Consider the following 14,510-nt stretch of genomic DNA (forward strand, 5'->3'; position numbering starts at 1 on the left):
CAAACTTTCCGACACCGAATAAGGGTAATGAGCACGGTTGAAGACCGTGCGCCATTGCGCACTCTGCTCTATAGTAGAGCTATTGCTGAGATGTTCAACTATATACAATACAAATTATTGTGCTCTTCTTTTATCATGTGCAACTTCAAATAATCGTTAAGCTAACTCGTTAGGATGCACAGATAGTGTCACGTAATATCTTACATTATATCCACTTATCATTTCTTTTAATGACAAGATTGCTATATCTTATTGGGACATGCTACAGAGTATAAGAATCATCCTTATTGTGTTGTCTTAGAACCTCTGTATTATATTTAATATTGCTCTTAGAAGTGGCTTCCCAAAGCTAGATACCATAAAGTGAAAATAGATTTTAAAATGGCTTTGCAGACCAGCAGTATGTTTTCTAGAGGAAACCTAACGGTTTGCGTATATTTTCACTTATTTTTCGATATAGTATCTGTTGAGGTTGACACATTTTCCATCTATGTTCTAATATCTGTAATATTTCTCGAAAGAAAAGTTGTAAGACACTGCTATACCGCTCATCCTATTATTTAAAGAAAATCGTATACCAAGCAAGTCTTCTTTAAGTTTTGTAAACAGGTGGTAATCGCTAGCGGCTAAATTTGGAGAATATGGTGGATATAGTCGATTCGCTAAACTCAGACACAACTGGCTAGTGATTTTAGTTGGTAATTTTTTTGTTTTTTGCCAATTTTGTCAAAATTGGCAAAATTACTAACTATTTAGTAGTTATTAACTATTTAGTAATTATTTTTTGCCAATTTTACCAAACTGGCAAAATTACTTGTATTGCTAAAATTAGCCAGTTGTGTCTGAGTTTAGCGAACCGACTATACTAAACTAATTTGAAGCTTTCTGGAGCGATTCTAGTCTCTATATATGTGCATATCCGTCTGCGTACCACTATATCATTCATATTCATACGTTAGGCTACGGCCAGACAAGACCTATAATTTACAGCGCTGTAAGGCTACGGCCAGACAAACGGCGCCGTAAGAGCAGTAAAGTGAAGCGCGAAAGTGGGTCCCACGGTGAGTTTAGTGGATGGCCAGACTGAGCTGTAAAATATCGCGCAGTAACATCGAACGGGCCCATCTTAGGCGTCGTGTCGCAAACGAATGGACCTGGGTCCAAATTTGTAGCTCATCTAGCCACAACAACGACCAACACGTTGTATTTACATCACGCGACACGCCGTAATTTACATCCCCGTCTGGCCATGCTTTTTACTGCAGCTACCGCCGCTTCATTTTACTGCACTCACTGCTCTTAAGGCCGCGTCCCACCATCAAATAATTTGATCAAACTGGTTTGAGCAAACTGAAAGTGACAGTTAGTGACGTCACATCCTGAGTGTTCATTGTGGATAATAATGAAAAATTTTAATTTTAAATAAAGTACAAACAAGTTAAGGCCGCGTCCCACCATCAAATAATTTGATCAAACTTGACAGTTAGTGACACAAAGTGATAGTTAGTGACGTCACATCCTGAGTGTTCATTGTGGATAATAATGAAAAATTTTAATTTTAAATAAAGTACAAACAAGTTAGACAACTCAATACAAAGAATTTGATCAAACTAGACTGATAGTGAGAGCACAGATTTTTAGAATTTCAAAAAAACTGCAATTGTGACGTCACTTTGACGTACTTCCGGAGTTTGCTCAAACTGTTTGATCAAATTATTTGATGGTGAGACTCGGCCTTTACGCTTTGGCAACACGAGCGATTTTTTACGGCACGATAATTTACGGCGCCCATTGGTTTGACTACCTCCTCCACCAATTTTAGATGAAATTTCATCTAAAATTGGTGGAGATCAATTTTAGATGAAATTTCATCTAAAATTGGTGGAGGAGGTAGTCAAACCAATGGGTGCCGTAAATTATCGTGCCGTAAAAAATCACCAGTGTGGCCAATGCCTTACAGCGCCGTAAATTATTGCTGTTCTGTCCGTAGCCTAAGAGCAGTAAAATGAAGTGCGAAAATGGGTCCTATCCTATGTTGCTATGTTACTGCGCGATATTTTACAGCTCAGCCTGGACATCCACTACACTCACCGTGGGACCCTTTTTTGAGCTTCATTTTACTGCTCTTACAGCGCTGTAAATTGTTGCTTGTCTGGCCGTAGCCTTACGCTTTGGCCACACGGGCGATTTTTTACGGCGCGATAATTTACGGCGCCTATTGGTTTGACTACCTCCTCCACCAATTTTAGGTGAATAAGAAATCGCCCGTGTGGCCAAACCGTTAGGCTAAGGCTCCACGGGCGAGAAATTGACGCTAGCAGTAGCCGTAAAACGAACTTAAAGTTCCGCGGAACGGAATAGGAATAGCCGAACTGAACCGACTACAGGATTTGTGCGTAGTCGGTTCAGTTCGGCTATTCCTCTTCCGTTCCGCGGAACCTTAAGTTCGTTTTACGGCTACTGCTAGCGTAAATTTGTCGCCCGTGGAGCTTAGGATCAACTCTTTTAAATCCAAGTAATTAATCACCGCTCGTTGCTCGACACAGTTCATTTTGAGATTAAGATCTGACTCTCTGGAACTCAGGCCTTTATTGTAGGCACGCTTTAACAGCTTTAAACTTGTAATTTGGTAGCTTGAGTCTATACATAACAGGTTACAATATAATGTAAAGATAGTTCCTTCACTGACTGAATTTTAAAAAACCGCTTGGATTTACATGGAATTTGGCATACACATAACTAACATATTAAAGAAAAAAAGTGATATTATGCCGATGCGTGCCTTTGCTCTGGGGGTGAGTTTCACCCCTACTCGGGGGTGAAAAAATATACGTTCAAAATAAGTCCGGAAATTGATATAACTGACTAATTTTAAGCAACTTTTGTTGTATAGCGTTTTTTGATTAAGTTAAATTTCGAGCTATTTGCGAGTAAATATTTATGTTCATTTTTCAACAAAAAAAAACATGTTTTTAGACGGTTTTTGGCAAATAACTCAAAAAGTAATTATTTTATCGAAAAAACATTCTTAGCAAAAATAAAGCTCATACCATTGTGAAAAAAAGTAATGTATGCATGAGATCTCTAGACCCAGTAAAAGAAGAGTTGTAGCTAATGAAAAATAGGTTCATACTTGCCTAATTCCAAATCGAATATTTCAACGTCAAAAAACCAAAAACTGGAGCACTTTTTTTAAGGCGTTTAGAAAAAGCTTCATTTTATTTTAAGTTTATACATTAAAAGTAAGCAAGTTACGCTCAAAATAAATTTGGTGTCTTTTTTTTTGGTAAAAAATTCGTGAAAATCACTCCCAAATTAGAATCCCAAATGAAATTAATCGTTACCACTTCACAAGTTGCTTTACTCGTGTACGGATTTTTTTAAATGATCTGTAAGTTTCATCGGTTTAAAGTGCTTATTTTTGAAAAGGCTGTAGTTGAAAGGGTTTGAATGAGTCACTAATAATAAGTGTAAAATTTATACTTTTTAAGTTATTTGCGAAAGACAATCTAAAAACTTGTTTTTTTTTATTGAAAAATGAACATATTCACTCGCAAATAACTCGAAAAGTAATAACTTAGTGAAAAAACGCTATAGAACAAAAGTTTCATAGAATTAGTCAGTTTATCTATTTCCGGAATTATTTTGAACGTATATTGTTTCACCCCCGAGAAGGGGTGAAACTTACCACCAGGGTAAAAGCACACATCGGCATAATATCACTTTTTTCTGTGATATGTTAGCCATGTGTATTTATGCCAAATTCCATGTCAATCCAAGCGGTTTTTTTAAATTTAGAGCAAAAACCGTGAGTAAATGAACTAAGATACATGTGTTGACTTATAAATGGGTCAGAGGCAGCGCAAAGAATCAGTCCTCATATTTATTTCGCAGAAACTCTTAAAAAATCTGTGCCGATGCCACAAAGGCGTTAAAATAAAGGGGCACGCCAGGTTTTCTCAATACGACTCTACCTTATCGGCAGAGTCTACTAGAAGTGTACGGTAAATTGAAGCTGTAATTACAAAAAAAAAGAAATATGTATGTCTTTGTACTCACTTTATAACGCTCAAAAAATTACGGAATCTGGATTTCGATGCATATTTTTTTTATAATTCTCGTATTAAAGTTACACGTGAAGTTAGTCGTATTGATGACAGTTGAGAAAACGTGAGCGACCCAAAATAAAGATACTAAAATGGAAGAAAATCCTCTTCCTTACCTACGTTACCTAGTTTCAAAAGCATAGACAGTAGAGATCTACAAATTATATCGAATCTGTATCAAAATCAGAGAGCAAGAGTAGGAGTCGAATGAGAACTGACAGAGGAAGTAAGTATACTTAGAGGAGTTCGACAAGGGTGCATACTTTCACCACTCTTATTCAACGTCTACAGTGAAGTGATATTTCAAGAAGCTTTATTGGATATTGTGGAAGGTATTTTGGTCAACGGAAGTAGCATTAATAATATTAGATATGCGGACGATACGGTCATATTCGCAAGTGACATGGAAGATTTACAGTACATAATACAACACGTATACAATGCATGTGAAAGGCACGGACTGCAAATAAATCTCAAGAAAACGAAATCAATGATAGTCTCAAAAAAACCACAAAATGTAGATAACCTGATCATCAATAATATCTACAACAATCGAAAGAGTAACAACATATAAATATTTAGGAACGTGGCTAACCGAAGATGGAGATTAAACAAAAGAAATCAGATCTAGAATAAAAATGGTAAGAAACACGTTCATAAAATTAAAGAACTTACTTTGCAACCGTACCCTTAATCTAGAGATCCGCACAAGAATTCTACGTTGTTACGTTGTTTCTACTTTACTATACGGCATGGAAGCGTGGACAATAAAACAGTCTGAAATCAAAAAATTAAACTCCTTTGAGATGTGGTGCTACAGGAGAATCCACAGAATATCGTGCACTGAAAAAGTAACTAATATAGAGGTGTTACAAAGAATGAAGAAAGAATGTGAAGTAATAAAAACTGTTAAAATTAGAAAGATTCAATATCTGGGTCATATAATGAGGGGCGAGAAGTACGTATTACTTAGGTTAATTATGCAAGGGAAGATACAAGGGAAGAGAAACCCAGGACGATGCAAAATATCCTGGCTAAGAAATTTGAGAGAGTGGTTCGGTTGCAGCTCACTAGAATTATTCAGAAGTGCGGCCAATAAAATTAAAATAGCGATGATGATTTTCAACCTCCGATAGGGGAAGGAACCTGAAGAAGAAGACTTCTTTTTGTTTCCAAACTTGAAAAAGTTACTCTCCGGGCAGAAATGTAAGTCGAATAATGAGTTCATCACGGCCACGGAAGCCTACTTTGCAGACCTCGAGAAAAGGTATTTTTCAGATGGGTTAAAGAAGGTGGAGCATCGCTGGGTTAAGTGTATCGAGCTAAAAGGAGAGTACGTTCACAAATAAACCGCCACTTTCCAAAATTTTCGATTTTCTTTTAAAGGCTAAGTACTTATCGGACCGCCCTAGTAGTTTTCATATAAATAACACAAAAGTAAAAGCAGGAACGCAAACATTAAAGAATACATTAACACCGGGAAGAATCAGACCAGAAGACAGTTTTCATAAGCCAACTTCATTTTAATGGACAAAATAATAGAGCGTGTAACTGATCGCAGCATGGGATACAGAATCAACAACAATTGCGCGGTAATTATAGCCGATGGCAAATACAATGCAGGACTATGATATTTCATGATAAAAAAACTGTAAATATCAGAGATAATTGCGTAATAGAGGTAAAAGGGGTTGAAGTTTAAAATTTGAAAGCTGGGCCATCAGCACTATTAAATGTGAAGGTCAAGTACATATTAATGGATCTTAAAAAAAGGATAATAAGAGAAGACGAAGATATATTATGATAAAAACTGCAAAAATCTTATACAATTCCATAATACAGCAAAACATGGATTTATAAAAAAAAGTGCAAGAGAAAAAAATCCTAGGCAGATTTGTTGATATTATATGCTATAAGAAGGCCATGAACCGTTCATTCCCGTACCTGCATCTTCAGATTTTCCATTATCAATATGTATCTCTTTAAGAGATTCTTTCTTGGCTTCCATCAGCAAGTGGATCATGTCAGGTCGTACTATTCCCCGCTCTTCACGCATATGGATGGTATCTTCCACAAGCTTTTCAAAGAAGTCGTTAACAGTGGTGTCAAATACTGGTAAGCCTAGAAACTATAAAACAAATCCTTTATAAAAGGTATATATTTAAAATCCCTAAAAAGGGCTACATCACAGAAATAGTTTTCGATTGGTTGACCAATCATCATCAGTGCTTACGTGAAATTTACATGCTAACCACCACCAAGATATGTATATTTTTACAAAAATATGTGGGTCATAGCCCTTTATAAGTGATCCGTCAAGGAAACATCGGTTAAAAATGCTAACTTGAGCATGGATGTTAGAAATATTTCGTTAATACGCCCCAGGTAACATCTGAGCTATGGTTGGACTTGTTCACATAGTGACAGTATGGCAGCAAGTGATTGCTGTAGCCCTTTGTAGGGATTTTAAATATATACCTTTTATAAAGGATTTTATTGTTTTTTGTATTACATGGTATACAGCCAACTACAGGAAAACTTTTTCCTTGTGAATTTTTAGAAACTATAAACATATGATTAGAGAAAAAACTTATTATGCATATGATTATCACAATATTGTCTCCATAGGCGGATTTGTAGTGGCGTAGCTGAAGATTGGGAGTCCTTCCGCGACAATTTTTGCGGGCCCTCCTATTATAAACATGACGGCAACAACTAATAACAGTATAATTACTAAAACATGTGTAAATGAGAACATTTGGCCTTTATTTAATAAATCTTCATCAGTTAGTGTTTATAAATTTTGTGGGAATAGACATGAAAACCTATTATACCTACATGTCTCTTAATCCGACAAACCTATTGGTAAGTTGTTATTTAATATTACATATAGTCCGTCCGCTATAACTTTTCCCATGCGGTACGATTCATTTTCAATCAAATTAAGTCAAAACATAAATTGAAACGAACGTCGATGTGTATATACATTTTGTATACTGTATACTATATACTACAAACATCGGCGTATGTTTCACTTTCTGTTTTGACTTAATTTGATTGAAAATGAATCGTACCGCATGGGAAAAGTTATAGCGGACGGACTAGATATCTAAATTTACATTGAAAACATTAACTTCAAAACTTTTTTTGTTACAAGTGATTTTTTCGTCGCAGATGAGCTCATCGTACAATTTTTTATACGATTTATTCGTTTATTTTTAAATTCCGATATAATACTACACTATTCTGCTATTTCTGCTGCTTGTTCTAAAGTTTCGGAATACGAATTTCTCATTTCTCGAAGATTATCACGAGTTTTTTCAAAAAGTTGAAGGGTGTCCGTTAACGCTGCCGTTTTAGATTGCGCAAGTTTTGATGTTAGATTAATAAAGTTAATACACCAGGGAAATAAGGCAAAAATATACCATGTTCGGGACACTTGAGCAGCCAGGTTTCAAATGGGTTTTTTGGGTACTATATACCTAATACATTATAAATACAAAAATACTCGTCACAGTTTGGACGAGAAATTTAGTTATTAACAAATAAGGGTCAAAAATGAGAGTTTTTTCGTTTAAATCGCTACAGGTAAAAATAGGGTAATTAAATGTCTTATTTATAATATTTTTCTTTTAGCAGATAATCCAAGGTTTAAAATAGCGTTTTTTGAATTTTGGTCCGATTATTTGTTGCTTCGGATATTGCAAAATAAAACAAACATTTCGAAAATAAAAAATTTGCTATAACTTTTGCGAAAATGAATTTAGGACTTTAATATTGGACGAAAAGTTGAGTCAAACAGTCCGTACAATGCACACAAAATTTTGAAACGATGTGTCAATTAGTTTAAATTTTATTCAATTTGTTTATCTCAAAGAGCTTTTTTTTCGCAATGTTATTGTTTAGAAAATAATAATGATACAGCAATTCTGTGAAAACAACCAGAAAGAAGAATAGTCACATTTTCAACTCATTTAAAAAAAAACATTAAAAAGTCATTTTTATCACTCAGAAAACATTTTACTAAAGTAGAGTCATTTTTGGCTTATAAACAATTTGAATAAGTTTGTTAATGTTGGCTGTAGGCTAAAACTGCAATATAATTTGAAGAACTGATATTTTTATACGAATTTTCGAAGAAAAACTTTTCTCCTAGGTTAATTATGATCAAAGTTAGCCACTTTTTTATTTAATTGACGGCTACTTTGTTTATAACAATTAAGCAACCTAACTAGAGCCATGTTGAAGTTGAAGATATATAGGTTATGTGTAAAAGTTTAAGTAAACTTTGAACCTCAACAGAGTGGTTAATAAAGCTTTAAAGGTCGGTGGAGGGGAATTACTAAAATACGTTCACTCAAAAAATGAAACTGATTCTGCAAACATATGCTGCGATTAATATCGCTGGAACTTGTTGATGGATTTTGATCATAATTTTTATAATTTGTATGTACTCGTAGTCTTATAGATTATAGAGTACGTTATGTACACACAACCCCACCTAACATTACAAAATGTTAGGGGGAACTCTCCTTATCACTCAGGGATATGACAAATATAATATAATATAATATAATATAAGACCTACCGAATATACATATATAATTTCATAAAAATCGGTCAAGCGGTCTCGGAGGAGTATGGAAACTAACACTGTGACAGGAGAATTTTATAGATGTAAATATAGAGATGGCTATTAACAAATAGGGGTTGGTGATAGAAGAGTGAAAATTAAGGGTTATATGTATTTTTTAATTCTACATCATATAAAATTAAAGTAGATAATTTTGTCCCAAAAAAATATAAAAAAATGTCAGGGGGGCAACCCCCTTATAACTTATGGGTATAAAAAATAGATTAAAACCTCTTCAACGTCCTACAGGATAAACGTGTAAAATGTTATAAAAATCGGCCAAGCCGTTTCGGAGTAGTATGGTAACTAATACTGTTACAGGAGAATTTGATGTATATAGAAGTAACTGCGAATTAAATAATAAAAGTGGCTAACTTTGAACCTAATTAACCTAGGCAAAAAGTTTTTTTCTGAAAATTCGTATAAAAATACCAGCTTTTGAAGTCCTAAAGTAGATTTACTCTATAGTCAATATTAACAAAGTTATTCAAATTGTTTAGAAGCCAAAAATGACTCTATTTTATTAACCTTTTTTCGGAATGATAAAAACGACTTTTTAATTATTTGTTTCAAAACTTTAAAAATATAACTATTATTCTTGCACGTGATTTTCACAGCATTGCTACAATGTATGTCATTATTATTTTCTGAACAATAACATTGCGAAAAAAAGCTCTTTGCGATAAACAAATTGAATAAAATTTAAACTAATTGACGAATCGTCTTAAAATTTTTTGTGCATTATATGGAATGTTTGACTCAACTTTTTGTGCAATAATAAAGTCTTAAGGTTATTTTCGCAAAATTTATAGCACATTTTTTATTTTTAAATTTTAGTCTTATTTTGCACTTTCCGAAACAAAAAAGGATAGGACCAAAATTAAAAAGTGCCACTTTAAACCTTGGCTCATCTACAAAAAGAAAAATATTATAAATAAGATATTTAATTACCCTATTTTTACCTGTAGCGATTTAAACGGAAAAACTGCCATTTTTGACCCTTATTTGTTAATGACTAAGTTTCTCGTCCGAACTGTGACGGGCCTTTTTGTATTTATAATGTATTAGGTATATAGTCTGGGCTGATTATCGGAGAAGAGGCCATTTTTAGGAAAAGTTATTTACCAGCAATTTTATTGCTGGAATCGAATTATAATATCCTGTATATTAATAATATAGATATGCAAAGTCCTCAGATAGTGTGCTACTTTTTTTATAAACAAAATGGCGCCCGAAAATCGTGTTTTTTTCAATTATTGCTCTATAACTCCGAAGATTTTAACTTTACAACAAAAACACCCAAATAAAAATTCACCGTGATTAAATTCTGCATAGAAACATGTTTTCCCGATCTGCTCCGACGAAAATTTTCCTCGGAAAATGCGGGTTTTCCCAACAAAATCTTTAATTTTCAAATAAAGTTTTAGATAAGTAATTATCTACCAATAATTAAATAATTTGGTGACTTAAAACCCTTCTTGGTTTAGATTACAGTTCCAGAAGCTGGTGAAAATTAAATGAATATTTTAGCAACAATTCAATTGTTAATTAATAAGTTACGGTCGCAATAATAACCAAAATAATTAAGATACACTGATCAAACTTTGAAACCATATAAAGATGAGATGCCTATTTAACATTTTGTCGACAAAATATAATTTTTTTATTTTTTTGCATAATCTTTAAATGTTCAAAAAAAAATAGTTATAAACAAATTAACGTTTCTCAGAAAGTTTTTATTATATTATAATTTTAAAAAATATCTAAAATGCGCATTTTAAACATCTTGAAAATGAATGCTTTAAAACTTTTTTGCAACTATTTGCAAAAAAGTTATGAAACAGCAAAGTAAACATACGATTATTACGGTGTTTATAATTTTTTTTAATTATTTCAAAGCGTAGAAGTGAGTTTAAAGTACAAGCTAATTATTTACAAAAAAATATCGATTATCAGATTAATGGTTATATTTTAATTAAAGATTATAAATATATTTTTTTGTAATTTACACGCGCGAAAGTAGAATAATACAGGACTGTAGCTAAAAATTTTCACTCGGAGCGACGGTCGACCGCGCGACGTACACTTTTAATAAATAATTTATGCGGCGTGTCAGTCGCTTCGAGTGAACATTATAGCTCCGACTCTGTATCAGGCCTACTTTTGCGCTAAAAATTACAAAAAAAAGTATTTTTAATCTTTGATTAAAATATAACCATTGCACTAATTTTTGACATTTTTTGTGAGTAATTATATTGTACCATAGACTCACTTTTAAGCTTTGAAACAATTAAAACAAATTATAAACAACGGAGAATTCGTATATTTATTTTGCTGTTTCATAACTTTTTTGCAAATGGTTGGAAAATTTTTTTAAAGCATTCATTTTCAAGACCTATGAAATGCGCATTTTAAGTATTTTTTAAAATTAGAATATAATAAACAATTTCTGAGAAATGTTAATTTGTTTATAACAATTTTTTTTAAACATTTAAAGATTATGCAAAAAAATGAAAAAATTATATTTTGTCGACAAAATATTAAATAGGCATCACACTTTTATAATCTTTCTAAGTTTGATCAATGTCTCATGATTATTTTGGTTGTTATTGCGACTGTAAATTGTTAATTAACAATTGAATTGTTGCTAAAATATTCGTTTCATTTTCACCGGCTTCTGAATTTATAATCTATACCAAGAAAGCTTTTATTTCACCAAGCTATATAATTATTGATAAATAATTACTGGCCCAAAAAATTTATTTGAAAATTCGAGATTTTGTTGGGAAAACCCGCATTTTCTGAGGAAAATTTTCATCGGAGCAAATCGGGAAAAACATGCCTCTATGTAGAATTAAATTGGGGTGAATTTTTATTTGGGTGTTTTTGGTGTAAAGTTAAAATCTTCGGAGTTAGAGAGCAATAATTGAAAAAAATACTATTTGTCGGCGCCATTTTGTTTATAAAAAAAGTAGCACACTATCTGCGGACTTTGAATACCTATATTAATAATATATAGGATCTTATAATTCGATTCCAGCAATAAAATTGCTGGTAAATAACCTTTCTTTGTATTTTACTAATTAGACCAGCGTATTATAACTATTTCTTTTTCAGAATTTAAAGATTATGCAAAAAAAAGAAAAATTTATATTTTGTCGATAAAATCTTAAATAAGCATCTCATCTTTATAATCTTTATAAGTTTGATCAATGTATCATGATTATTTTGAAGTTGTTCTGAAGCTATTTTCTTGTGGCATTTTTACAATTTTAACTATTTAGAATGGGAAATAAGCCACAATATTATTAAAAAATGATTTTTATTAACGTTTCGACGCCCAAATCGGGTGCCGTTGTCAAAATACAAAATACTATTAATATAAACAAAAATGTTGTTGCTTAGTAAAAAAATTCTTCTAATAATTTATTTAATTTGACTCATTTATATCGGCAATTCAGATACATATGATACATTTTAAAGTAGAAGACTTTAAAATGATATTGCCAATATTTATGAGTTGCGTTCCTGGGACGACTTTACTGAAAGATAGTTCATTCGATTACATGAAATCAACCCCAACTCAAGAATATCCGTCACAAAAAATCATAGCATGTGATCTGTCTTTAAAAAGACAACCACATGCAACGGTGACATTAAAATTCTCGCGTTAGAGATCTCATAAAAAGAGAAAAATCAAAGAAGCGGCTCTAATTATGCTAAACGAAACCAATTGTGTCGCAAATTCCTCGGTGGAATGCAGTAGGATGTGGATACCCATACTGAAAGAGGAAGTCAATAGAAAGAAAATACCACAATTAGTAAGTCAATAGTCGAGTTAGTACATATTTTATATTTTAGTATTACTTATATACCCATGTATTATTGATATTATTTATAATTTAAACAAAATTATAGTAAAGTCAGAATTTGGTATTAATTTTGAGAGTAAATTAAATGTAAGACCAAATACTTACGATGTCGGGATAGTATCACGAGGTTTTTCCTGGTTTTCCCTCGTGATTTACTATGAGATCTCTAACGCGAGAATTTTAATGTCACCGTTGCATGTGGTTGTCTTTTTAAAGACAGTTCACATGCTATGATTTTTTGTGACGGATATTCTTGAGTTGGGGTTGATTTCATGTAATCGAATGAACTATCTTTCAGTAAAGTCGTCCCAGGAACGCAACTCATAAATATTGGCAATATCATTTTAAAGTCTTCTACTTTAAAATGTATCATATGTATCTGAATTGCCGATATAAATGAGTCAAATTAAATAAATTATTAGAAGAATTTTTTTACTAAGCAACAACATTTTTGTTTATATTAATAGTATTTTGTATTTTGACAACGGCACCCGATTTGGGCGTCGAAACGTTAATAAAAATCATTTTTTAATAATATTGTGGCTTATTTCCCATTCTAAATAGTTAAAAATGATTATTTTGGTTATTATTGCGATCGTAAATTGTTAATTAACAATTGAATTGTTGCTAAAATATTCGTTTAATTTTCACAGGCTTCTGGAATTTCAATCTACACCAAGAAAGCTTTGATGTCACTAAGTTATTTAATTATTGATTAATAATTACTTACCTAAAACTTTATTTGAAAATTAGAGTTTTTGTTAGGAAAACCCGCATTTTCCGAGGAAAATTTTCGTCGGAGCAAATCGTGAAAAACATAACTCTATGCAGAATTTTATTGCGGTGAATTTTTATTTGGGTGTTTTTGTTGTAAAGTTAAAATCTTTGGAGTTATAGAGCAATAATTGAAAAAAATACGATTTTTCGGCGCCATTTTGTTTATAAAAAAAGTAGCACACTATCTGCGGACTTTGCATACCTATATTATTAATATATAGGATCTTATAATTCGATTCCAGCAATAAAATTGCTGGTAAATAACTTTTCCATGAATTTTGCTAATTAGCCCAGAGTAATATACTACCCAAAAAATCCATTTGCAACCTGGCTGCTCAAGTGTCCCAACAAAAACCTTATTTCTCTGGACTATAAGTGTTTTAGATTGAACAGTAATGTTAACGGCAAATTCAAAATTATTCATATGCTCTAATAAGCTTCTTATTTTTCATAGTTTTTTAGATAAGTTTTGCTTTTAGTTTCGTGTTTAAGGTTTAGGATTTCGTTAAAAATTTAATTATTTAGTACTCAACGGAATTCTCAATATTGATATAATACACACACCGGCAAAATTAGCCGAACACCTGAAAAATGGGACATGTTTGATGTCTCGAATTTTCTATACCAGTGGTCCGATTTGAGTGATTCTTTTAGTATGTTATAGCCTTATTATTTAAGAATATCGTTGTGATAATATTGTTGCTATACAGGTAAAAATCATTTTATACCGGGTGTACCAATCATACTGTGTTTTTTTCTTAAAGAAAATATTCCACCTTGTGGAATATTCTAGCATATGTAAAATATTAAAATTAAAACTCGATTATAGAGTTAGGCATTCTTAACATTTTCCTTTTCGATTCATTTAATTATGTGGGATAATAAAAAAGTTATATGCGTTAACAACTATCCATGTTTTTCATCAATAAATCCTCATAGTAGGGGAGGAAAGTATGCTAAATTTGCAGTTACTCGAGCGTTATGGGGACCTATTGGATTGTGAAGAGTATGTGCTAAAACCAGAAAAAGGTTAAGTTAAGTTTTCCGTATAGTGGGGGACTTTTCAATTTTTAATTTAATTTTCCATTTGAAACAATCGTTTTTTTTTCGATTATAGCGCGA

General features: G+C 32.3%; 1 protein-coding gene across 1 annotated transcript in view; it reads right to left on the minus strand.

The window, feature by feature from the left end:
- LOC126881968 (cytochrome P450 9e2-like) overlaps positions 1 to 14,510 on the minus strand; it is a 36,635-nt gene that overhangs the window by 9,963 nt on the left and 12,162 nt on the right. The window contains exon 4 of the mRNA XM_050646715.1: positions 6,051 to 6,234. Within this exon, the coding sequence (XP_050502672.1) occupies positions 6,051 to 6,234 (184 nt within the window). The remainder of the gene's footprint in view (positions 1 to 6,050; positions 6,235 to 14,510) is intronic.

This window comes from Diabrotica virgifera, chromosome 3 (assembly GCF_917563875.1).
Source record: "Diabrotica virgifera virgifera chromosome 3, PGI_DIABVI_V3a".
Classification (NCBI taxonomy): domain Eukaryota; kingdom Metazoa; phylum Arthropoda; class Insecta; order Coleoptera; family Chrysomelidae; genus Diabrotica; species Diabrotica virgifera.